This window comes from Hypomesus nipponensis, chromosome 1, assembly GCF_054491055.1.
Source record: "Hypomesus nipponensis isolate SF chromosome 1, ASM5449105v1, whole genome shotgun sequence".
NCBI classification, from domain to species: Eukaryota; Metazoa; Chordata; class Actinopteri; order Osmeriformes; family Osmeridae; genus Hypomesus; species Hypomesus nipponensis.
Window position 1 is genome coordinate 15,518,142 of NC_140361.1, and position 25,409 is coordinate 15,543,550.

Genomic DNA, 25,409 nt, shown 5'->3' on the forward strand with positions numbered 1-25,409 from the left:
GTTGTTTTCTGTAGGTTATTTGATTGTACTGGCGGAACAGTTGTTCTGATCGTCGCGCCGCGTGTTTTATGACGTTTATGATTCTTTAGCTAAGTTTGTTTGTAGTATCCATGGCAACCGGAGGACTACTCGAGAATTTACGTTACACGAGTGAACTACAGCTTGCAGAAAACAACTATTTTGTATTAGCTATATCAAAAGTAAGTTTTCTTGCTGTACCAGTTAACAGAAACAACACCACTTTTAAAGCTGCTACTTTAGCTAATTCAGAAAGCTAGTCAGCAGCTCCCCCATCTAACTAACTTTGATAACAAAAAATCTGACAAAGTTTAGTTTGAGGGCGTTTTGTCTGAGAACGATGGCGTTTGGTTTGAGAGCGTTTTGTCTGAGAACGATGGCGTTTGGTTTGAGAGCGTTTTGTCTGAGAACGATGGCGTTTGGTTTGAGAGCGTTTTGTCTGAGAGCGATGGCGTTTGGTTTGAAAGCGTTTTGTCTGAGAGCGTTGGCGTTTGGTTTGAGAGCGTTTTATCTGAGAACGATGGCATTTGGTTTGAGAGCGTTTTGTCTGAGAACGATGGCGTTTGGTTTGAGGACGTTTTGTCTGAGAATGATGGCGTTTGGTTTGAGAGCGTTTTGTCTGAGAACGATGGCGTTTGGTTTGAAAGCGTTTTGTCTGAGAGCGATGGCGTTTGGATTGAGAGCGTTATGTCTGAGAACGATGACGTTTGGTTTGAGAGCGTTTTGTCTGAGAACGATGGCATTTGGTTTGAGAGCGTTTTGTCTGAGAACGATGGCGTTTGGTTTGAGGACGTTTTGTCTGAGAATGACAGAGGTTTTTCTGAGACTGAAGCCGTTTCTTCTGAGTCTGACGACCTTTGGTCTGAGACTTGACGCCTTTTCGTTTAAGTCTGACAATTTAGTCTGAGATCTGAGGATGTCCTAAAATGAACACCGTACTACTCCAGACCCAACTTCCCGACCAAATTTGTCTGTGGGCGGGGAGAAGTTGGGCTGGCAGCCAGGCTACTCCAGACCCAACTTCCCGACCAAATTTTTTTGTGGGCGGGGAGAAGTTGGGCTGGCAGCCAGGCTAGAAAATCACCCTCATTTGGCTGGTGGCGGGTGCTAATTTCCATCCCTGACACCTGCGGTGTGTTCTTTTTTTTAAAGACATTGATGTGTACCTTGAGGAAAATCACAAAAAGAAACCATCAAAGTCTGCAACCATAGATTGCTCTGGGTAGGCCTAACGTTAGATAATATTCGCTAACAAATGTCAACATAAAACGCTGATGCAATTTTAAATGAAGGTCATCGCAGGTTTCATCAAATATACGTTAACATCAGGGACAGAACAATAACATCCAGAAATCAGCAAACTATATGGATAAAAACAATTCAATTTCAAGTTTTTCAATTTATTGCAACAAACGTGCTCACCAACTTACCTTTAACTCCATCCGTAAAATAATTCACGATTTATTATTTTTGACCCTCTGAATTTACCGTTGGACATCTTGGGCATGAGATTGGAGGGCATGAGACTGGAGGCTGCAGGCTGCAGCCATACACATCTCAGCTCAGAAGAGTGCGTGACATGGAATTCTGCAGGCATCCGTTTGTGTTTTTGGTTAAACTGCTTTGATTTTACAAGCTTTGAGCAGTACTGCATTAATTATTTCCGGGATTATCAATCTCAATGAATGCACTGACTAATAAAGTAAATTGTTAAAACTCAAACTTTTGATTGTACTGGGAGACCGAAGATTTATACTGGGGCACGTGCCCCAGTAACGGTGCGTTCACACTGCAGCGACGCGAATCGCTTGCCATCGCTCGCCTTCCCACAGTTCACCACGCTCGGGGGCGTTTCAAACAGATTCATAAGCAGCCACACAAACGATTAATTTCTCCTCCACCTTGAAACCTAGGAAGCTAGAAATGTTTACCAGGGTTGCCACGTTACGACAAACAAGAAAACACTCCGATTGGCCATCGCTAGCGAAAATTACTCCTCATTTGCATAAAGTTGAGAAAATCTCAACACTGTCGCGTCGCTACCCACAATGCACCACGCAAGCGATTCGCCTGGCTCCACAGAAAATGAATGGAAAACATGTTGTCGCTCGCATCGCTGCAGTGTGAACGCACCGTAAGAAGGGTCTAACAACTCCCCTGCTGAGCCCCCTGACCTGGACCTCTTACCTTTCTTCTATTGCCTTCTACACCTCTCCAGGTAACAAACCACCACACAAGGAACTTTACAGAGGCCGATGTCCTGGATGATCTACAGAGAGTAGACTAGTTGGTCAGAGAGCATGTGTGTGGAACTGTCTTCCTTCTGTTAACCCTGCATCTTTGCCTGTAGTCAGTGTTGGGATCCAAGATACACCATGGCCATATGGGTTGGCAAACATTGCCCAGCTCTTTTTAGAGCAGAGGACGAAAGACCTCCTGTAATGTGTTGAACACAGGACCTGGTCAGAGGTCAGCGTGGCTCTAGCGAAGCAGAACAGCCATGATTGCCAGAGACACAAACACAAGCTATTCTGGGCAGACACACATGCACAAACAATGGGTTTTCCACACAGTGGACTTATATTTCAGTCTGTAAACTGTTTAAAATATTCAACAGAGCATAACAAACTTTCAAATAGTTTATTAAATGGTTAGAAGTGTACAATCCTGTAATGCTAGACAGCCTAAACCCTTTCTCAGAATTACTTAGTCACATATGGAACAGATGCATAGACACACACACACCTAAGCATCCCTACATGTGATACTGATGAGCTGCTTTAGTGAGGGATTTTCTTTACAACAATGTGGAGGCCAACTTGTAGAGAACCACACTTTTGTCATGACCAGATGATTTAAGAGGTTATCACCAGAGACATACGTCAGTCACACAACCAGACAGACTATATTATGAAGTCTTCCATAAAGTGGTGCAAACCAGAACTACTGTATGCTGTCATGTGGGAGAGCTTAGCTGGCAGAGCTGGTAAGTTGTAGTTCTCAAGCAGCCTGCAGTAATGGGAATTGAATTTTGTTAACAACAAAAGTAAAGATACACATAACCTTGAGTGTTATTTTTAGCACTGAGTATTGTTGCTTCGTTCATTTTGAAAATTTATTTTTCATAGTCAAAAAAGTTCACCAACAGAGTTTCTTTACTGACAGCAAGCTAAGAATATCTTTAAATATTCAAGTTTGATAACCCGCAACTCCCAATTTGCTTCAAACAGCACGTGAATGTGAAAATTTAATCTTTGTTGCACGTAGATTTCTTGAATGGGAATTGTAGTTCTTAGGCTGCAGCAATAGAGGTGTCGTCTACCGGTCTGCCTTGAGGCTGAAACACAAAACCAACAACGGATCAACAAGGAGCTTTGACACACAACATCAGCAGTGCTACCTCATACTCTCTGCCGCAAATCCTAATCACGATGCCATGTTTTTGTGGGTTAAAAAACAAGCTTGCCCAAATTAAGGTTTTATAGATTTGTACAGTATAGTGTAAATGTAGTAGCTTCTGTGTGCCATAGGTGAAAAGGGTTAAGTAGCATCTCCACAATCTGTTTCCAGCAGGATTTTTCCAAAGTGGAAAGGTTCAGGTTCGGTAAGTAGAGGACACTTGTTTCCAATCACCTAGATCTCCAAACTTACTTTATTGTTCAGGAGATGTCCTCCCCCCCACAACCCCCCCCGCCCCCCAAGAAGAAGTATTAGTTATTCAATCGTATCACCTACCTTGACGAAGATGCGTGAGGGAAGGAAGCGTCGCAGCAGCTGATTGGCCGGACTGGGGAAGCGCAGCAGGCTGATGTTGAGCAGGGGGAGTGTCTGGTAGCCCGCCATCAGGGGGTAGAAGTTATACAGCATCTCCTGCCGTGCCCCTGGTAGGATACGCACACGGACCTGTCGAAGGTGACAAGATGACTCAGCACATTTGGGACATGGGGATTCACACAGAGACCTGGATGTGGTTCAAATGAGCTAGTGGGAGGTTATTGGGATGGTAGCTGTGAACACATCTGAGAGGGGGGTCGTGCGTTGTGCGTAGGCCTGTTGCGATAGTCAATATATTGACTTATCGCACGGTATATGGAAATGAGCGCAATAATTTTTGGTGCTGCGATATATTGCAACTGATTTTTTTAAATAATAAATAATGATTATATTAATTTTTACATAAGAACGAATGTCACCAACATTTTAGTCGATCCCGTATGGAGCTGAAAGCTGACAAAAGTATCTGAATTTGAATATGAAAGATCTGAAATATTTGTGTGTCGAATTTCATTAAACTGAAATATTTTGCTGTTGAATATATAATATCTGAATTATTTGTATGCCGAATTTAATAAAACAGAGTTATTGTGATCCAAAAATATACATTTCTAAAATTCAGATTGCAGTAATTCAAATTCTTGAAATTCAGATTGCTGAAATTCAGATTCTTGACATTCAGATTGGTGAAATTCAAATTGCGGAAATTCAGATTGCAGAAATTCAGACTCAGATTTTGTCAAACTAGGCCAAAGGTGAAATAGCTTGCTTTCACAGGAAAAAGTATACGATTTCAGAACGACCGAACTTTACCTCAGAACAAACTGAGTTGCTAGTTGGAGGAATACCCAGATCACACATAAGTATCTGGGATAGCACACATACGTCCCAATGTGTAGAAGATACGTCGGCAAGATCTAGTATGGAGATCGTTGGCATTTGATCGAAACTGACTTCCAGACGACGTGTGGACAATGAATCCAATCACACCTGGCCGCACTACAGATATATCCTGTTAACCATAGGTAACTCCTTATATCTATGCTGTTAAATACTATGTCCGATCTCTCAGACAGCAAATATTTCACTATCCATAACCGATCTGAAATGTCACTTAGGAAATGAACATAGCCTATAGGCTGAACATTGACTTTGATAGGAATAAGGAGACAATGAAAAATATGCTTGACCATCCAAAATTGGCTATTAGTAATACAGTAGCTAGCTAGCGTGACTTGATTCAACCTGGATTTTCTGTGTGGGTATCATAATTAAGAGACACAATTGAAGTTCATGATTTTATATCAGGCTGGATGTTGATGCCATCAAGCTCTTAAAATAACTCCAACACAGAAAAGAGAACAACGGAACATAGCCTAATATATAGGCTATAGCTTTGCCAGTTGTTCCGCGTCTTCCATCGGTCTCCGCCGCCCTCTGACTCTATCTCGACTCACTTGGTAACAGTAACTGCCGATTTTGGCAGAGGAGAACAGACACGTTTTTACAAGTTTCATAAGCACTTGCTCCATACTCTTCCTCCAACGGGCAACTCTTAGCTTTTGTTCTGGGGTAAAATTCGGTCAGATAATGTCTATATTCGGTCGTTCTGAAATAGTCTACTTTTCCCTGTGAAGGCAAGCTGTTTCACCTTTGGCCTAGTTCAGACAAAATCGAAATCTGAATTTCCGCAATCTGAATTTCAGCAATCTGAATTTCAAGAATCTGAATTTCAAGAATCTGAATTTCAGCAATCTGAATTTCAAGAATCTGAATTCCTGCAATCTGAATTTAAAGAAAAAGAATTCCTGCAATCTGAATTTTAGAAATTTGTATTTTTGGATCAAAATAATTCAGTTTGATTAAATTCGGCATACAAATAATTCAGATATTATATATTCAACAGCAAAATATTTAAGTTTTATGAAATTCGACACGCAAATATTTCAGATGTTTCATATTCAAATTCAGATACTTTTGTCAGCTTTCTAGCTCCATAATCCCGCTGCCTCAGTCATCTTGTCTGCTTTCTGTGTCGAAGCGGACACCGACAGGTGAAGGCGTAATACTCACTGTGTTATAAAGTGTTCTGTTACCTGACATCTACAGCTAGTTAGGAAGAACAAGTACAAATTGACTTGGTTTCAAAGCCGCAATCTTCAACTCCGGTGTGGGAACATTTTGTCTTTAAACCGAATGAGATGAGAGCCAATTAACGTGAACGAGCCGGTAGGCCTGTCAACTTTGTTTGGAAACGAAAAGAGGCAACTAGCTAACCTAACATCTCACCTAGCAATACATAACTTTGTATCTGACCCAGTTTTTCAACCTGTGAAAAACAACTGGAGCTGGAAAGGGGTCTTCCATACAGTTCTGTTACAAATGCCTTTTCCCGACAGTGCAAACGTGACAGCGCGAAATGGCGCACACTCACGGATAGCTTAACTCGCTATATAGCCAAAGAGATGAAGCCATTAAACACGGTAAAAAAAACAGCATTTACAAATATGCTGCAAAATTTTGACAAACACAGGGCTGCCAACTCTCACGCATTGGCCGTGAGACACACGCATTTCAACCATTTCACACACTCACGCCACACCTTGTAAATCTCAAGCTGAAAAGGCAACACCAACCAAGTAGCCCTGTTAACGTTGTAAACAATAAGGGATGATGGAGTGAAGTGACATAGACGCGCAAACAGCCATGAAAGCTGGGGGGGGGGGGGGGGGATTACAATTAACGTGTGTGCAATAATATCGTTTATCGCAATTAATTTTGGTGCAATATATCGCACAAGAAAAAGTAGTTATCGTGACAGCCCTAGTTGTGGGCTGGTGGTGGTGGAACCTGTTGAACATTAGTTAGGATTCCAGAGCACAGGCCTGGTTTATGATCAGTCACACTCTGGGGTCAGGGGGTTAGGGTTAGGGTCAACGCCTAGAGACTGAGTGTCCTGGATCAGAGGAAATGTGTCTCCTTTCCTGGTACCCCCCCCCCTCCTCTTTTCACTCCTTTACCTCACCCCCTTCTCCCTCTCTTCCCTGCTCTCCCTTCCTCTTGGTTGAGGGGCTGAGGAGAGAGTTTGGGTCACCTGCTTGAGTCCAGAGAACATGAAGGCGTCGCTGGGTTCCACGGTTATCTCCACGTCCTGCACCAGCCCTGTTCGGTTCTCAATGTGGTACCGCACTGGCAGGGACTCCCGCACGCGGCCAAACGACGGCAGGTCTGGAACCACACACACACGCACACAATGAACACCGTACTCTACTGCATTAGCTAAATCTAGAACTATTAGGAAGTATGAGAGCTCTGCAGCTGGTGAGCGTCCGCCTGGCTTGAGACAGTCCAGAGGTCCAGTGCTGCTCTGCGGTCACCGTGCGGCCGTAGAGGGGGTGGACCCTAACCTGCATGGACGTAGAGAGGGATGCTCTCCACCAGCACGTGGGGCAGGGGGACGGAGGTCTGGACCACGGACGCCTCTGCAGACGAGCTCCTGGAACGCAAAAACACACACACACACGTCATGAGAGGGAGCCGGTGTGGGTTTCTCGGAGTGTGTTGAAGGCGTCTGTGTGCGTCGCAGGGTCAGAGTAGACACCTCTTCCAGGAGATGAGGTATTGTCCTGAGGCCACGCTGCTGGTGCCGTTGTCCACCGGGGGGCACTGCAGGCAGAAACACTCGCTGGCACACTCCCCTGTCTGCAGCACCACTGGAGGGAGACAGGAGGGGGAGATGGACAGACAGGCAAGGGAGGATTAGAGCGGTGTAGAGTAGATCTAACCTCCAACAGAGCTAGGGTGGGGGTGAGTGCTGGGGTGAGGTTGGGGGTGAGTTGGGATGAGAGGGATGGGTGAGTTCTGGGGTGAGGTTGGGGGTGAGTTGGGATGAGGGTGAGGGGTGAGTGCTGGGGTGAGGTTGGTGATGAGAGTGTGGGTGGTGTGTACGTACCTTGTTCCACCTGGGACTGTGGCTGGTCCAGGGGGGTCAGGGTGGGGGCCAGCTGCAGCTGGCTGGTCTCCAGGAGGAGGGGCCAGGGGGAGGCTGACAGGATGTCAGTCATCAGCAGGAAGGGGACGTCCACATACACACGGTCCAGAGGCTCAAACTACACACACACACACACACACAAGTCTGGATGAAACTACACACACAGCAGCCAAAAGTCTGTCCGGAACTACAGACATAAAGACACTACACAACACCACAACAGTCAAATTAAGCGAACCTTGGTGGACACAAACTTCACTGCCACTTCAAATGGAACGATGGTTTCTATGGTGACCGTTTCATCCTAGAGAGAAAACAAAGGATCAAGAAAGCGCTTACATGATTCCTCTCTGAGGTTGTGGTGTGTGACCCGACCTTGTGGAAAAGTGTGTGCGTGTGTGTGTGTGTGGGGGGACCGTGTGTGTGCTTCTACAGGTGTGTGTTGAGGGGTGCACCCAGGTGAATGTGGACCCTGCGGAGGGCCGTGTGTGTGTGCGCGTGTATCAGGGTGTGTGTGCAGACCTTGTGGCAGCGGCAGGTGATGCTGTGTCCCTCCAGGCTGGTGCTGATGCAGTAGGCCACGTGGAACAGGAACACTCTGGGGCCCGTCGACACACAGCGCACAAACACTCTCTTCTCCACCTGCACAGCACACACACACACAGCAGCTCCTAGACACACTCGTAGTGGGGGGGGGGGGGGGGGGTCATTGTGTGTGTGCGCTTGTGTGTACCGTCTGTCCCGGCTGCAGGTCTCCTATGTGGATGTCGGGCAGCAACGCAGGAAGGTCCTCACACCCCTCAGAGCCAGTCAGGGTCACATGGGTGGACTGAGTCAGGTTAGCGTCTTGACCTGGACGAAATGGAGAGCGAAGACAGACGAGGAAGAGGTCTCATTCAAATCCATACTCAGGTGTCGCAAAGGCCAATACTGCAAACCAGTATCCTCCAGTATTGAAAGCTGTCTCACCTGGTTTGAGTCCGGCGGTTAGCTTGACGTCCCTCGCCACGGTGTCCTCGTGTGATTGGATGGAGACGGTGATGAGGTACATCTCGTTGTTGAGGGCGGGAGGCTGGTGGCTCAGCTGGATGGAGATCCTGGGAACCCTCGAGATGATCCTGGTGGACAAGACCCCCATGTTAACGTGTGTGTTAAACACAAAAAAATGCACATACATATATATATATATATATATATATGCTGGTTACACTATTCTGAACTAACAGTCCCAGTTCCCTGGTTCTCACATGGTGCTGGCCTGGATGGTGACAGAGTCCCAGTCTGTCTGCTGGTCGGGGACACGCGCCCTTCTTTTGAAGGATCGCGATGCTTGCAAAGCCTCCTGAGTAGAGGCGGCGTCCCCTCCCCCGCCTCGCCAGTTCAGGAACACACAGCGGCCGCTCTCGCTGCCCAGCATCAGGTCCACCGCTGTGATCTGGGACACACACATACATGCTCACATGCTATCTCAAATCAGGTGATTTAAAAATCCGATATTCCGATGTATCGGCCAATATATATATACATATATATATTAGTGCTGTCAGTTTAACGCGTTATTAACGGCGTTAACGCAAACCCAAATTAACGGCATCAATTATTTTATCGCGCGATTAACGCTCTTTTTGGCCTAGCAAACTTTGTAGTTTTTTTCACATGCTGTTGCAACAACTACCGACGTTAGAAAAACTACAACACCACACCGGATCTAGCTAGACCGGAAACAAAACAACAGGCACGCCAAACACTCGTTTGGCTTGCGAGCTGGCTAAAGAGTAGTAGCAGAGCCCGTTGACGGATATTAGACATTCTCTGGTAGTAGGCTAACGTTACGTTTTGAGTGGATGACGAGCGCGAGATGCCGAAATGGATGCCAATAAGATTCTGAATGGAAAGTTTGCTTTAAAAAAGTTGCCAAATGGTTCTATTGACAAGACCAGTGATCTGTGTGTTTTGTCGTTGTAAACTGAGCTATCATCGCAGCACGTCCAGTCTGAAATACCACTTGATGGCCAAGCACACAGCTGATGCGAATTCTCTGCCCCCTCGTCAAAGCCAGGCGATTGCAATGTTGTTTTCAATAAAAAAAATATTTGCACAAAGCAATCCGAACCACTTTTCTATGTTGATAAGAGCATTAAAATTTGAAAAAAGATTGGGACAAAAAGAAATCAGGGACATTTAGAATAGATAAAAATGTGCGATTAATTGTGATTAATCGCGAGTTAACTATGACATTAATGCGATTAATCACAATTAAATATTTTAATCGTTTGACAGCACTAATATATATATATATATATCTATATATAAAATATATAAAATCCAGAAATATGTACAAAACTTAAACAGATTTCCCATAACACTCTGCCCGACTCTGGCTGGATCAGCTGGTTGTAGGGTTTGTGGCGTTCTAAACACGAGTGTTCAGGGACGTGCACAGGAATTTTGAAGGGCAGTTGCTCTTCCATCATTTATTCTTCTTGTTAAAACAAAATGTTATAAACTATCCATCAGCAGACCTGTAGCTTGGTTTTCCTACCAAAAAATTTGCATGTGGTAACGGGCTGGTTGTCTGGTAGGCAAGCTAGCCGTCTGATTATTTAGGATAAACGTGGCAAACTGAGCCTGGATTTATGAAGATTTTAATTGATTTCATAAAACTTGATGATGATTGTTCGTTTGTTATACATTTCTACAACTTAAAACTCACCTTTTCTGACAACGTCAAAGCAGTTTTAATCGAAACACAGAATAAAACAACCGTGACCGTCTCTTAAGTGCAAGTAAAAGCAGGCTCAGGTGGAAGTTGTGTGCAGTACCGCAGAGTAAACAGAGTAGGGGGCATACCCCCTCCCCCTTGTGACTTCCACTCTCGTTGCCCATAGGCTTATCGATTGGAAGTGAATAAGCCTACTTTATGAAATGTTTCGGATTTCGGACCTAGATTTTTTAAATCTAGGCCTACATGAAATTCTGCAGCTGTTTAAATTCACTATCATATACGTATTTTGCTCGGAGGGGCACTTTGACTCGAGGAGGGCAAACGGGCAGTTGCCCGGGCAACCTTAGCCATAGCCTGTGCACGTCCCTGCGAGTGTTGCCAACAGGGATGTTGTGGTCGTTGCAAATGAATGGTCAATGGATGGTCGTTAACAGACTTCTGCAGAGCTGGATAACAACCGATGCATTTGAATCAGGCGTGTTGGAGCAGGGAACATCTAAAACATGCAGGACAGGGGGTCCCGAGGACCAGGGTTGGCAACCACCGTTGTAGAGTGCCCTCTGGTGGACAAACTATGCAACACCAACATTCATAACATGGTTGAAGGGTGTGTTCCGTCCGTAAAGACTTATAATTGACTAAAACTATTATATTCATTTATCGGTCATTATAAATGTCAATACCGATAGTTTGGAAAATGCCTGATAAATATCGGCCAATAATATCCGCCTGCCAATAAATCAGTCGGGCTCTAGTGTGTATATACATGTACTGTGTGTGTGTGTCTGAGAGCATGTGTGTGTATACAGTACCGTATGTGTGTGTGTGTTGTTGCTCACCTCAACCTTTTTGCCCACGTCCTCAGTGTTGGCTCCGAAGCTGAAGCAGTAGCTGCGAGTCTTCCCCGGCAGCAGACACAGGTTCTCCTGACTGGAGGGCTCGCTGCTCTCCTGCACCACACAGAACTGGCTGTACTCCTGAACACACACACACACACATGCGTGCACATACACACACACACACACAATGAGGGGCTGGGTGTCAGGGTGAGGAGGGGGGGGGGTGATATGGAGGGGGTGGAGGGTGGCTGGCATACCTGGTTGCTGAGGCTGACGCAGAGCTTGGCGAAGCGGACGGGGTGAGGGCAGTCGGTGCGGAGAAACACCTGCACCTGGACCGGGTCGTCCAGGTGGAAACTGGGGGACAGGAACCTGGCCTTGCACTGGACTAAGGGGTGGGGTGAGGGGGGGGGGGGTGGGTGGGGGGGGGGAATGGGTGCCAGGCATCAGAACAGACTGTAACAGATGTTACAAGTTTATACTAACGTAGCTAGCCAGCCTGGTTACTTAGACCGTGATGTCAGTTACGTAGGAAGCTATCCTGCACTAGCTGTGCGAGTGTGAGACGGTGTTAGCCGTCTTACCGAAGGGCACATAGTCCTGGACCTCGATGGTGTAGTGGTTGCTGCCTGCCAGAGCCACACGGTCACTCCACAGAGCCTGGGCAGCCTTAGTCCCCGCCTCCTCGCAGTCCGGTTCCGCCTCCGGAACCTCGTTCTGCCAATAGACACACAGCATTCAGCCTCGAACTTCACGTCTGGCCACTAGGGACAGGGATGGGCCCTATTGCTGGCAGGATGTTCTGCTACGTCTAGGTGTGGTCTACTTACCATGAGCACTCGGATGAGGTTTTTCTCAATCCTGGACTTCTGTTCTTCCTTCAGAGTTGAAGCTGGTGGGGAAAGACACAGAAGGTTACTGATCTGGCCTCTGGACCCATAGTGTGTGTGTGTGTGTGTGTATGTGTGTGTGTGTGGGACGTTTGTGTCTTATGTAATATGAGTGTGGGATGGATGTGTGAGATCTAATATGTATGTGAGTGTGTGTGTGTGAGAGTGTGTGTGTGAGAGTGTGTGTGTGTGTGTGTGAGAGTGTGTGTGTGAGAGTGTGTGTGACAGAGTGTGTGTGTGAGAGTGTGTGTGTGTGTGTGTGAGAGTGTGTGTGTGTGAGAGTATGTGTGACAGAGTGTGTGTGTGAGAGTGTGTGTGAGAGAGGGTGTGGGTGTGTACCTCTGCCCAGCAGCTCCATGCTGTAGGTGATGTAGTCCTTGACATGAGCCATCAGGTAGGAGCAGCACAGCGCCGTGCTCAGGATGGAGGTGAGCAGAGCCCACCAGCGCTCTGTACGGTAGTCACACATCACGTAGTCCAGCAGCCTACCCACACACACACACACACACACGTATTTATGCGCTGGGTCCTATGGTCTAGTGTGTGTATGCTAGGTTGTATGGTGTAGTGTGTGTTTCTGCTGACTGTATCCTACTTTAAGGCTTTGGTGTAGTCCTTGGCATTGTAGTATTCCTCTCCCATCTGGACCACTAAGGGGCAGAGACAGTGATGAGACAACAAGCAGGAATATGGTCCCACTACACCCCCCCCCCCACACACACACACACACACTAACACTCACTGAGGTGGCTCTTCATGCGAGGACACTTGTACTTCTTAAACTGGGCCACGGCGTTGCTGAGCAAGGCAATGATCAGCTCCTGGAGAGGAGACAGGAAGAGTTCTCAGAAAGACCTCCTGACCTTCTCAAGACGCCGACGAGCCATTATTGTGACAGACGCAGGAAACAGTAACGGCGAAGACAGGGACCTAGTTAACCTTCTCTGACAATCTTTACACAGGATGAACCCATGCAAAAACACTCAGTGTCCATGGGTACGTATCCAACATCAATACATGGGTTACATTTACATGTATTCATTTAGCAGACGCTTTTATCCAAAGCGACTTCCAAGAGAGAGCTTTACAAAAGAGCATAGGTCACTGATCATAACAACGAGACTGTCCCAAACATTGCAAGTAGCCAAAACATGAAGCATACATTGTGAAAAAGCTAAACAAGTGCCAAAAGGGAAGACCCATAAGAGCATGCAGTTATACAAGTTACAAATTAAAACAACATGAACCACAAAAGTGCAGGACTGTACCTGTAGAAGAACAATCAACAGTAAAATATTACACAGCGAGTACAAGACTTAGCTTCGTTATATCTAACCTAAAAGAGCAATGAGTCACTTTAATAAGAGTCATTGTGATCCTGCAGGAAACTAACTAACAAGTCCAGCCAAGCATTCTTAAGTGCCGTTGGACACCCGGAACAAGTGCGTCTTGAGCCTTTTCTTGAAGGTGGGGAGACAGTCAGTGTCCCTGATGGAGGTGGGGAGCTGGTTCCACCATTGGGGTTGAGAGTGTGTGTGTGTGTGTATGTGAGTGTGTGTGTTTGTGTCGGCGTGTAGGTGAGTGTGTGTCGGTGTGTGTGTGTACTTACAGAGTGGCGAACTTCCCTCTCTTTGAGCTGTAGAGCCAGGATACCTCCCTTCTCTTTCTCCCCGTCGGGAGGGTCGATGCCTGAGACAGACCAACCACTATCAACATCACACACACACACGTGGACGTGAGTGTGCGTGTGTGTGCGTGCAATGCGTCCTGTGCCATCAGTGTCAGGTCTGCTGCGAATTTCAAGTGGAGTGCGTGTGGCGTGTCTGTAGCGTGTCGGTGTGGCGTGTCTGTAGTATGTCGGTTTGGCGTGTCTGTAGTGTGTCGGTGTGTCGTGTCTGTAGTGTGGCGTGTCTGCAGTGTGTCGGTGTGGCGTGTCCGTAGCGTGTCGGTGTGGCGTGTCTGTAGCGTGTCGGTGTGGCGTGTCGGTGTGGCGTGTCCGTAGCGTGTCGGTGTGGCGTGTCTGTAGTGTGTCGGTGTGGCGTGTCTGTAGTGTGTCGGTGTGGCGTGTCTGTGGCGTGTCGGTGTGGCGTGTCCGTAGCGTGTCGGTGTGGCGTGTCCGTAGCGTGTCGGTGTGGCGTGTCCATAGCGTGTCGGTGTGGCGTGTCTGTAGCGTGTCGGTGTGGCGTGTTGGGACTCACTCTGGTGCCCCTGTCTCCAGGCTCGCTGGCCGTAGAAGTCCAGAGCTCCAGAGGGGGTGTCCTGGGGGTCAGGGGTCGGGAAGCTCACGCCGGCCTGGGATGGGGAGAGGAGGGTAGACCACACAGCTGTCATATGGAACATGCCCTGCCACCCAGCCCCTCAATACGTGCGTGTGTGTGTGTGTGTGTGTACCGGGTGGGAGCAGAGCTGGCCAGCCTGGCTCTTCCTCTCCTGGGCGTAGCAGGCAGCCTGCTGGTAGTAGAAGCCGGGGTTCTGGGTCTGGATGGCTGTCAGGCCCAGCTTGATGGCCTCATCAAACAGGTCCCCGAACGACTGGAACCTGGAGGGGAAGGAGAGGACTGGTTCACTGCCTGTTTGTACTCCACTAAAAGACTGACTGGCTGTCTGTTTGGACTGACTGACTGACTGTCTGGTGGGACTATGTGCATCTAGTGTCCATTCATTCTTGTGGCTGTCTATTCTCCGTCCATGTCTTTACTGTTTGGACATCCAGGCGGTGTGTTCGAAGGCCAGCTCAGAGCTCCCGATCTTCTTCTTGCTCAGGTCGATGTGCTTCCTGAACTGAGCAATGGCGTCCAGCGGGGTGTTGTGTTGGAAACACAGACGGCAGATCTAGGGGCAGACGTGGAGGCTGTGAGACGCGCGCACGCAGACGCACACACCCACACGCACCCACACAACCACACACAACCTTGTAGTTGATGAATCCAGCCATGGTCTTAATCTCCAGCATGTTGGTTTCGTGAGCTCTGAGTTCATGGACCAGGCTGTAGGCTGTCCTGTAATACCTGCACCACACACAGACAGGTGACGGTCAGTGAGACGACCAGACATCGCTGGGCAGAGGAGAGCAGCGCCACAGGCGGGCCACTTACTTGAGAGCGTTCTGAGTGTCCTGTTTGAGCTCACTGAAGAACGCTATCTTGAACTGATGCCTCACGAATAGCAGCTGCAACACAGACAGACAGACAGACAGACAGACAGACAGAGAGAGAGTGATGTAAGGACATGTTTGTGTGTGCTCTTCACCCAGGTATGAAACTGACCCAGCTCGAGCTAGAAGAGTAGACGGGAGGAAGAAGAAGAAGGGAGTGAGAGAGAGAGGTGAGGCGAAAGAGAGATAGGGAGAGAAAGAGAGCGAGAGACAGAGAAGACCCAGAGAGGAGAAAGAGGACAGGGGTGGAAAGAGGAGACGGAGGACGTGGCATGAGGAGGAAGTGTGAAACGTTGAGGGACTTTTGCTCATCAGCAGAAAAAGTGGGTACAGGAGGAGGAGCCCTACCTGATGTGTGGTCTTGTTGAGGAACTCCTTGTGGGACTTGACCCTCCGGATCTCTGTATAGTAGTAGGTCTGGGCATGCTCGTAGAAGGCATTCTCCAGTCTGCGGCAGAACACACACGTTATGCAACACACAAACACAAACACACAGGTAGCTGGTGCTAGCCTGGCTGCCAGCCCAACTTAGCCCCGCCCACAAAACAATTTGGTCGAGAATTTGGGTCTGGGGAAGCTCGGTTGTGGAAAAACTATACCCGAACAGGAGCTGTTTGGACCAATGAAATTGTCAGGGCGGGCTTTATACGATGATGGACAGATGATCAAGAGTAACGTAATCAACCACGTCACCAAAGAGCGCTTGGGTTGAATTTGTTTTCAACAAATAACATATTACGTTGCTCTGATTGGTTGTAGGTCTATCCAATTGAGCGAAGAGGCATTTGTTTTACGAGTTCAATTGAAACACGCCCCGTATACTCGCAGCCCAACGGAGAGTTCTCAGACTCGTGTTCTGACTAGAATTCTGAGTATGACAACGTCAGGCTAAGCGGGTGCGGCGACACTGACCTGATGATGTACCCCACCAGGTGGTCAGTGTGTGGGAGGACGAACAGAGACTTCCCAGACAGGTCGCAGACGTTACACAGAGATGCAGCCCTCTCTGAGGCAACCAGGTCCTCTCCTGACACACACACACACACACATGTTTAAAAGCCAGAGTCACAGACTAGCCCTCCTGCCTATTCTACAGGTGTTTATCACCAACCTGGGGGGAGAGGAGTTTTCTTCTGGATCAGAACCACCGCTACCTTGGTGTTCCTGCCCTGTAGGCTGGTTCTACAAAGACATAAATAACACAGCAGATACAATAAAACATATCATTGTTACTGTTATGGACATAATTACTATAGCACATTAACACCCCATCACCAAAGTCAGTAACCAGGAAATACTAATGTATATACTAACTTACATCAAAATACCCATGACCTTTATCACTGTCATCTACATAGCTACTTCACAGAACTCCCCATCATCACCGTCATAGCGTTTGAATAAAGGGATTCCTCCTATGGACTGTTCCGGAGCCTACCTGACGATCTCCACCCTGGTGGCACACTCCGACTGCCTCTCCTTCCACTGGGGTTCGTCCCAGTCCAGCTCGAAGAACAGCACCACCAGAGCTGGCACCAGGTTCAGGTGCTTGTTCATCCAGCCCGTCTTCAGGACGCCTTTGGGGATGTACCACTCATACGAAGTCCTCTGGACAACAACAAGAGAGCACGGCGTGGCCCGTCACTCTTGTGACGCAACACTCGCTCCATACCAGATTGATCACCCGCTCGGGCGATTTCCACGCAGGAGAATGGGTGTCTCTCCGCAACCCTCGTGTGGAGTGGGAGTAATCAGAAGGTCGCCAGGTCGATTCCCGGCTGTGCCACATGACGTTGAGTCCTTGGGCAAGGCACTTCACCCGACTTGCCTCAGTGGAATGTGCCTGTACTTACTGTAAGTCGCTCTGGATAAGAGCGTCCGCTAAATTATTAAATGTAAATGTGTAGTCCAGGTTTGACAGAGGTTTTCTGAGTCTACAAACTGTTATTTCCTTGTGGACACAGCATACCCACTTCTTAACCATGAATAATTCCTGCAATTGAGTATAACAAATACATCAATAAAGATTTACCATGACACTGCTGCCACTACCCACCTTGGTGCGACACTTGGGGTACTCGTGGTCGCCGGGTAGAACCTTGAAGGAGATGGGCACCCGGTCTGCGCGGCGGTTGGCACAGAAGGCGTCCCAGATGGCACGGTGCACGGCGTTGTACACCACGTCCAGCCCCGTCAACGCCACAAAGGCCATGGGCCGGCAGCACAGCTCCGGGGGCAGGTCCCACTGGGTCGGGCTTATCATGGCTGCGTCTCTCTGGGCCTACCTCCCCCTCTCTCTTCTTCTTCTTCTCTTGTTCCACACACCTGTGAAGTCTTGGTCTCCACACACCTGGAACCCACAAACATAATAAGAAACCTCTGAGACACACTAGTGGAGCATTCACAGCTAAATATTTAGACATGCAGAAATCACTAGACATAGGGAGCTATGTCTATGGGACATGTCTAACTTTTCTAACAAAGTGTAACCCAAGCGAATCTAAACTACAAAGGTACATTTCTTATGATTCTATTTCTGCAGAATTTAGCTAGCAATCTGGTTAGTCCCATCAGGTAAGCATCAGGACCGACATGTCATCACTGACACGTCTGCTTGCATTCATAGCGAAACAGTGATCAACAACTTGAGACGTGTTTTACCGTTAGCTAGATAGCTACTTACCAAGCCAGTGGATATTAGTTAGCTAGATAACAGTTTGCAAGTCTTTACTGGGGCGGGGTTTGCTGGTTAGCATAGACTGGTCTTGCAGGACCACAAAGATAAAAACACAAATAATATCTTTGTCGCTGTCCGTTATAATGAATAGCGTCCATCAAAGAGTCACCTCGACTTATGAGTCAGCACTACATGGGCGCTAGTAATGTTGTTGTCTTTTGGTAGGAGTCTTCTCGTTAGCTCCAGTAGCTAGTTAGTAAAGCTGGATGTTGACAACTGATCTGGTGATCAGGAAATAGTCAGGAAGTGACAATAACTTGCTACTGCCATCTTTCGGTGAAAGAGGTTGCATGCAACGGTTTCTATAGCCTACATTTATCTTGACACCGTGTAATTTGGAATAAGAAAAAATACTTTAATGATCATTGTGCTTAATCATCCACGTTTAAAGGTGGAATAGCTGGCTAGACATTTTCAGTGTTTTTTTCTTGGCGGACAGTTTGTCATTGATTGAATAAGAAAGACATCTCTGCAAACCTGTAGAATCTTTGAAAGCAGACGTCACCTGACACCATAGAAGAACAAACACTTCCGTAGCACGTAACGCATTGAACTCTGGGATGTGAGGGACCCAGCGGGAGTGGAATTCGTCCTCTGTGCTATACCAGCAGCGAAGGTGCTGAACAATGCGAACGTTACTGGGAAGCCATCAATACGCCGTGACAGGTTGAGGTATATCGTTTACGCCTGTATGTTTATACTTTACAGTGCATGATCTTGCGGTCGGCATTTGTAGACCAACATTCCAACATTCCAGTATAGTTGACTAGCTAGCGTTTGCTACCAAAAAGTGAAATAAAGTTTTTCCGTATGGTTATTTATAGCCTAAATGAATGAAAATCTTGAACAGGCAGTACTTTGTACATTACTTTATTTCGGGTATTAATGCATTTCTGTTCGCCACCTTTACGCTCTCTTCAGATTTATATTCCTGTTAATTTGTTTAAGATCACCGTCCGTAATTTAAGCGAATGTCCATACAACTTTCATAGTGGCAGGCTGGTGCTCTTGAGTGTGATGGCGATGGAGTAAGTGTATCTTTGATGGTTCCGTAATCGTTTGAGTTGTGGACGTGACAAGTCGAAAGTTAGGTAATCCTAACGTGACCACATTTCACGCCCGCGTGCACAGAACGGTGCTCTGTGGAGTAAAGGTTACTGCGCCGTTATATCCCTTGCTTGACAGTGTGACCTAGCGTCCCTCTTGTTTACGACGGCCTTTTTGCTGCTGACAGTCACCTAATACACCTATTATCTTCATCCCGTGGTTGGCACCTGTGGCTGAACTGTCTATTGTGCCTCCAGATGAGAGAGCGTTGTCCATGGGTGTTAGCCGATTAGATGTCCTCTACAGAAGGCTCCTCCTCACCAAACTGTTCATCCAAGGATGGGGAAAGCCTGACGATCTTAAGAGGTACAGAGAAAAATTGATATTTAGAGATATCTACATAGAGATGGAGAGAGGAAGGGAGATTTGGTCAGAGAGAGGCTGGCACTAAGTTTGTGCTCAGTCTAATCAGACTACAAGTTTGATTCCTTATTCTTTCTCGATATTTCCACAGAATATTTGAGTTCCGTAGAATAATTGGGAACAGGGAGAAGTGTAAGGACCTGGTACCCAAGGATTACCCAGTGTTCATAGATAAGGTACACCCCCACTCTCCCTTCCTGTCATGCTGCTGGTGTTATGTAACCCCCCCCCCCTCAGTTCATACTGTTCTGTTGTCATGGTAACCCATCGTGCCCCCCCCCCGTACCCTCCCATTTCTGTGTGAATCATAGATGGATAAGGTGAACCTCAGTGTGTTGTGGAAGTTTGTGAGTTTTTTTTTTTCTTATTGTGAGTTTTTTTTTTTTTATCCATGTTATTGATGTCTGCAGGTGGAGGATCAGTCTGACTGTAAGATCCATAATGGCTACTTCATTTCTCCTCTGGAAGAGATTGTCCCCGGCATCCTGCCCCCTGAGTCTATCAAAGCCCGGTGAGAACCACCCACCACACCCACCACACCCCTGGTCCAGAACCAGGGACCCGTCACTACTAGACCTGGGAGTTCAGCTTCAAAAGCAATCCTCTACGTTGATGCTAGAGGTCCAGCTTGGTGTCTTGTTCCGTCACTGAGTCCTGCTCTGCTCTTCCTCAGGTTCCAGTTTATAGTTCCTAAGAAGTGGAAGAGGCACAGCCCAGTATGCATCCACCTGGCCGGCACTGGAGACCATGTAAGTAGACCAGGCAGGAAGTAGAAGGACAGAGTCTAGCCATGTCACCAAAGTCTTAAAAAGTACACAGATGTTGTTATAGGAACAACCTAAACCACAGTTGTCGACATGGTGACTCAAACATTGTTCTGAAGGCCTCTAATAGCCCTTTGGCCTTTATCAGTATCTTTATTGTTTGATGTGTTACCCTACTGCTGTAGTGAGGGAGTCAATAGAGTGACCTCAGTGTCGCTGAATTCTCGTCTCGTCTCTTTATTGGTCGTTAGTTCTTCTGGCGGCGACGCACCCTGATTGCCCGACCGATGATCAAGGAAGCTGGCATGGCATCGCTACTGCTGGAGAACCCCTACTATATCCTCCAGATAACTGACCCAAACCCCATCTCTGACCTTCATTCTAGACCTGACCCCATTTGTATTTGTTCCCTTCGGTATGTAAATCAAACGTCTGATTGCTCCATTTCCTTGACTGATGTTCACATGGATACCGGAAACCAAAAGACCAAATGTAAGTTCTATTAGAACAGCCATACAGTCCAATTCTTACACATTCTTGTTCTGCAATGTCCTAAGTGTTCATCTTCGTGGGTAATGTAGTCGATCCAGCTTGAGGAATGTGTCCGACCTGTTTGTAATGGGCGGGGCTCTGATCCTCGAGTCAGCTGTGCTTCTCCATTGGCTGGAGCGGGAAGGCTACTGGCCTCTTGGAATGACTGGAGTGTCCATGGGCGGGCACGTGAGTAAGCAGCACCACACATCACAGTCTGACACAGACACATAGAGCTTGTGTGTTAGCAAAGACTGTCAACAAAGCTGCTTCCCTCTGAAGTGTTCACTGAAGTGTGTGTGTGTGTGTGTGTGTGTGTGTGTTGGGTCCCAGATGGCGTCCCTGGCTGTGACCAACTGGCCCAAGCCCATCCCTCTGATCCCCTGTTTGTCTTGGACCACTGCCTCTAATGTCTTCACCACAGTAGGATGTTCATTTCAACCTCTTACAAAAAAATAACCAATTCCAAAAAGGATCAGTAATCTGTCAATCTGTGTTGGAGTACAACCTGTGTGTGTGTGTGTGTGTGTGTGTTGCAGGGTGTTTTGAGTAAAGCTGTGAACTGGAGGGAGCTGGAGAAGCAGTATGCCATGCACTCAGTTTATGAGCGTGAGATCATCAGAATGCTGGAGTACTGCGGGGTACGCTCTCATCTGTACTTATAGATAGTTATTATATAGGATGTTTCCTCATTATATGACACTACTATATTAATATGATATAATACAGTCATGGCCGAAATTGTTGGCACCCCAGAAATGTTTCCAGAAAATCAAGCATTTCTCACAGAAAAGTATTGCAGTAACACATGTTTTGCTATCCACATGTTTATTCCCTTTGTGTGTATTGGAACAAAACAAAAAAGGGAGAAAAAAAGCTAATTGGACATAATGTCACACAAAACTCCAAAAATTGGCTGGTCAAAATTCTTGGCACCCTTTCAAAATTGTGGATAAATAAGATTTTTTTCAAGCATGTGATGCTCCTTCAAACTCACCTGGGGCAAGTAACAGGTGTGGGCAATATAAAAATCACACCTGGGAGCAGTAAAAAGGAGAGAAGTTCACTTAGCTTTGATTGTGTGTGCCACACTAAGCATGGACAACAGAAAGAGTAGAAGAGAACTGTCTGAGGACTTGAGAACCAAAATTGTGGAAAAATATCAACAATCTCAAGGTTACAAGTCCATCTCCAGAGATCTAGATGTGCCTTTGTCCACAGTGCGCAACATTATCAAGAAGTTTGCAATCCACGGCACTGTAGCTAATCTCCCTGGGCGTGGACGGAAGAGAAAAATTGATGAAAGGTTGCAACGCAGGATAGTCCGGATGGTGGATAAGCAGCCCCAAACAAGTTCCAAAGAAATTCAAGCTGTCCTGCAGGCTCAGTGAGCATCAGTGTCAGCGCAAACTATCCGTCGACATTTAAATGAAATGAAACGCTATGGCAGGAGACCCAGGAGGACCCCACTGCTGACACAGAGACATAAAAAAGCAAGACTACAGTTTGCCAAAATGTACTTGAGTAAGCCAAAAAAATTCTTCTGGGAAAACGTCTTGTGGACAGATGAGACCAAGATAGAGCTTTTTGGTAAAGCACATCATTCTACTGTTTACCGAAAAAAGAATGAGGCCTACAAAGAAAAGAACACAGTACCTACAGTGAAATATGGTGGAGGTTCAATTATGTTTTGGGGTTGTTTTGCTGCCTCTGGCACTGGGTGCCTTGAATGTGTGCAAGGCATCATGAAATCTGAGGATTACCAAAGGATTTTGGGTCGCACTGTACAACCCAGTGTCAGAAAGCTGGGTTTGCGTCTGAAATCTTGGGTCTTCCAGCAGGACAATGACCCCAAACATACATCAAAAAGCACCCAAAAATGGATTGCAACAAAGCGCTGGAGAGTTCTAAAGTGGCCAGCAATGAGTCCAGATCTAAATCCCATTGAACACCTGTGGAGAGATCTGAAAATTGCTGTTGGGAAAAGGCACCCTTCCAATAAGAGAGACCTGGAGCAGTTTGCAAAGGAAGAGTGGTCCAAAATTCCGGATGAGAGGTGTAAGAAGCTTATTGATGGTTATAGGAAGCGACTGATTTCAGTTATTTTTTCCAAAGGGTGTGCAACTAAATATTAAGTTAAGGGTGCCAAGAAATTTGACCATCCCATTTTGGGAGTTTTGTGTGACATTATGTTCAATTTGCTTTTTTTCCTCCCTTTTTTTTGTTGTTGTTCCAATACACACAAAGGGAATAAACATGTGTATAGCAAAACGTGTTACTGCAATACTTTTCTGTGAGAAATACTAGATTTTCCGGAAACATTTCTGGGGTGCCAACAATTTCGGCCATGACTGTATGAAACTACTTAATTTCACTATGATCTGAAACTTATATTTCACCATTATATAAAGCTACTATACTGTATTTCACTATTATATAAACCCACTATATTTCATTATATCAAATGCTTTGTTTTGATGTAAGACTGACATCCCCGTATATCAATAATACCTGGAATTGGGTATGTCAATGTCAACTGGCACTGTAGCATTTACAACCTCTCCACCCCACCCCGCAGACGGACTCATTCCAGATGGGCCAGGACTTTGTGAAGAACTCTCCCTGCAGTCTGGACACCCTGTCGGGCCTGGAGCTGCCAGGAGAGCTCCTGGGGCTGAGCCGGCCCCAGGAGGAGAGGCTGAGGCTGCGCTCCCAGGCGGCCGGAGGGGGAGGGAGAGACAGCATCCTGCTCTCAGGAGAGAGGGAGGGCCGGGAGGGGCTGGACCAGATGCTGTCAGCAGTCAGCAGCAGTGGGCCACACATGAACATGCTACACGCCAAGAACATGGGAGCGGGCAGCGGGCAGCGCCAGTCCCTGCAGAGGATGTCTCTGTGCTTCATGAAGGGCGTGATGGACGAGTGCACCCACATCGCCAACTTCTCAGGTGAGGGAAATGCCTCATACATAAACTGACAAAACATATACGGCTCCAACAGTCGGTATAGATCTGGGTCTATGACATGAGTTCATTGACAAGTTGAAAGGACTTCAAAGTAGTGGAAGTGCACTTGAGTTGACTCAAAATGGAGGATCAATGGGCCAGATGAGTCTTGGGTGCACCTCGAGCATTACACAGAATCAGCCAATCGTATTTGACCCAGGTCTGAGAGGGAGATGAGCTAGCCTATCCTGTGGTCTGAGTTGTATCTCACCTCTCCCTCTCCTCCAGTCCCGGTGGACCCCAGCCTGATCATCGTGGTACAGGCCAAGGAGGACGCCTATATCCCCCGGACGGGGGTCCGGGGCCTGCACGAGATCTGGCCCGGCTGTGAGGTGCGCTACCTGAAAGGGGGCCACATCAGCGCATACCTCTTCAAGCAGGGCCTCTTTAGGTGAGACAAGACCAACACACACGGGGGTCGCTCTCTAGAACGTTCTCGTACTGACCAGTTGTGGTGTGTGTGTGTTCCAGGAAGGCCATCTACGATGCCTATGACAGGTTTCTTCTGAAGTATTCCAACTGAAGTATTCCACACTACATCTAACCGCTGTTCACGACAGAAGACTGTGCTCAGTGTCTTAGAGGAGGAGGATAGGGTACAATTTTGTATTAGTAAATTATTTGGACGTTTCTATGCAGTACAAGACCCTTCAGATTAGATTCTCCTTGTTTTCTCTTAATGAGACCATTTGACCCAGACACCAACCAAAGGGTGCTTCTGAATTGATGGAAGGGTAGTGTAAAAAAGAAAAATATATTGTTTATAAAAAAAGAACTCTCTTCTACTCCTCACAAACACCACCTCCGTTTTGCCAGGTTGTATAGTCCTCCATGTTGCCTTCTGTTTCACCATTAAGACTGTGCCTCACCTTGATCCGTCACACTGACCCATAACCCTGCTTAGCACACTATCAACAAGTATGTGTATAACTTGCGTGTTAGACACCTTGGGGCTCTCAAACATGGCTGACCTACCCATTCACCTGGACCTCGATAACTCGACTGACTTTCGAAGACCAAGGCCCCTTTTTGCGACAGTCACAAACGTACAGGTGGCCCATGACTCCTGGGTTGCATGAATGATCCGTCAATCACGTGTCATCTTGACTACGCCATTCTGATGACTTGTAGATGAATCAGGAGACAGAGAGGCTTAAGCCAACCGCCTCAATTTGTATTTTCTTTTTTAAACCATCGAGAAACCTGACCTGACCTATCATGACCCTGGATCTACTAACGGCTGCCTGTCGAGGGAGGTGGTGTCTTCCACCGTCCTATTTAGACCCAGGTTTACAACACCGTGACTGCCCTGCCGAAGGACCTCATCATCCCCTAACTGCTCTAGAGCACAGGCCTGTTTAGCATTTCAACTTCCTGTTTTCAAGTCTGAAATAAAACAAGTGGATTGAAAGTGTGTTTTTAGTGTTACATGTTATGTCGGTCTTACTTAGCTGTGCGTTATAGTTTGTTCATCGGCAAGCTTAAAAAAAAAATACCGCTACATTTGTAGGAGC

General features: G+C 47.0%; 2 protein-coding genes across 4 annotated transcripts; one reads left to right on the forward strand and one right to left on the reverse strand.

Annotated features, from left to right (window-relative positions):
- Positions 1–2,644: 2,644 nt before the first annotated feature.
- Positions 2,645–18,714, reverse strand: trappc11 (trafficking protein particle complex subunit 11). Of its 2 annotated transcripts, none has more exons than XM_084697244.1 (30): positions 18,606–18,714; positions 17,448–17,741; positions 16,830–16,999; positions 16,503–16,573; positions 16,304–16,418; positions 15,740–15,839; positions 15,333–15,406; positions 15,149–15,245; positions 14,936–15,069; positions 14,629–14,776; positions 14,436–14,529; positions 13,847–13,926; positions 12,980–13,058; positions 12,833–12,887; positions 12,577–12,722; positions 12,178–12,239; positions 11,932–12,064; positions 11,605–11,735; positions 11,348–11,485; positions 9,031–9,218; positions 8,753–8,901; positions 8,517–8,635; positions 8,306–8,425; positions 8,022–8,087; positions 7,745–7,901; positions 7,394–7,505; positions 7,200–7,288; positions 6,887–7,020; positions 3,754–3,921; positions 2,645–3,355 (listed from the first exon to the last, which is right to left on the reverse strand). In XM_084697244.1, the coding sequence occupies exons 2-30, from the start codon at positions 17,652–17,654 to the stop codon at positions 3,311–3,313; spliced, it is 3,381 nt and encodes a 1,126-aa protein (XP_084553370.1). In that variant the 5' UTR covers positions 17,655–17,741; positions 18,606–18,714; the 3' UTR covers positions 2,645–3,310. The 2 variants fall into 2 exon arrangements, with proteins under 2 accessions (XP_084553370.1, XP_084553369.1); XM_084697243.1 differs by lacking the exon at positions 18,606–18,714 and adding an exon at positions 18,075–18,553.
- abhd18 (abhydrolase domain containing 18) lies at positions 18,667–25,306 on the forward strand. 2 transcript variants are annotated; one of them, XM_084697246.1, is made up of 13 exons: positions 18,667–18,800; positions 19,433–19,541; positions 19,690–19,774; positions 20,009–20,109; positions 20,272–20,347; positions 20,614–20,698; positions 20,827–20,854; positions 20,944–21,082; positions 21,227–21,316; positions 21,433–21,534; positions 23,472–23,838; positions 24,124–24,286; positions 24,367–25,306. In XM_084697246.1, the coding sequence occupies exons 2-13, from the start codon at positions 19,450–19,452 to the stop codon at positions 24,416–24,418; spliced, it is 1,380 nt and encodes a 459-aa protein (XP_084553372.1). In that variant the 5' UTR covers positions 18,667–18,800; positions 19,433–19,449; the 3' UTR covers positions 24,419–25,306. The 2 variants fall into 2 exon arrangements, with proteins under 2 accessions (XP_084553372.1, XP_084553374.1); XM_084697248.1 differs by having other exon boundaries at positions 18,675–18,817.
- Positions 25,307–25,409: the final 103 nt, after the last annotated feature.

What these genes read in the sequence shown, in the direction of transcription:
- trappc11 (XM_084697244.1), bottom strand. Translation starts at nt 17,654, where the DNA reads ATGATAAGCCCGACCCAGTGGGACCTGCCCCCGGAGCTGTGCTGCCGG. An exon ending in ACCGCCTGGATGTCCAAACA is followed by an intron (nt 14,777 to 14,935) that starts GTAAAGACATGG and finishes CTTCCCCTCCAG; the next exon opens with GTTCCAGTCGTTCGGGGACC. An exon ending in ACCATCCAGGCCAGCACCAT is followed by an intron (nt 8,902 to 9,030) that starts GTGAGAACCAGG and finishes CTTGTCCACCAG; the next exon opens with GATCATCTCGAGGGTTCCCA.
- abhd18 (XM_084697246.1), top strand. Translation starts at nt 19,450, where the DNA reads ATGGGTGTTAGCCGATTAGATGTCCTCTACAGAAGGCTCCTCCTCACC. An exon ending in AAGCCTGACGATCTTAAGAG is followed by an intron (nt 19,542 to 19,689) that starts GTACAGAGAAAA and finishes ATATTTCCACAG; the next exon opens with AATATTTGAGTTCCGTAGAA. An exon ending in CCTGAGTCTATCAAAGCCCG is followed by an intron (nt 20,110 to 20,271) that starts GTGAGAACCACC and finishes GCTCTTCCTCAG; the next exon opens with GTTCCAGTTTATAGTTCCTA.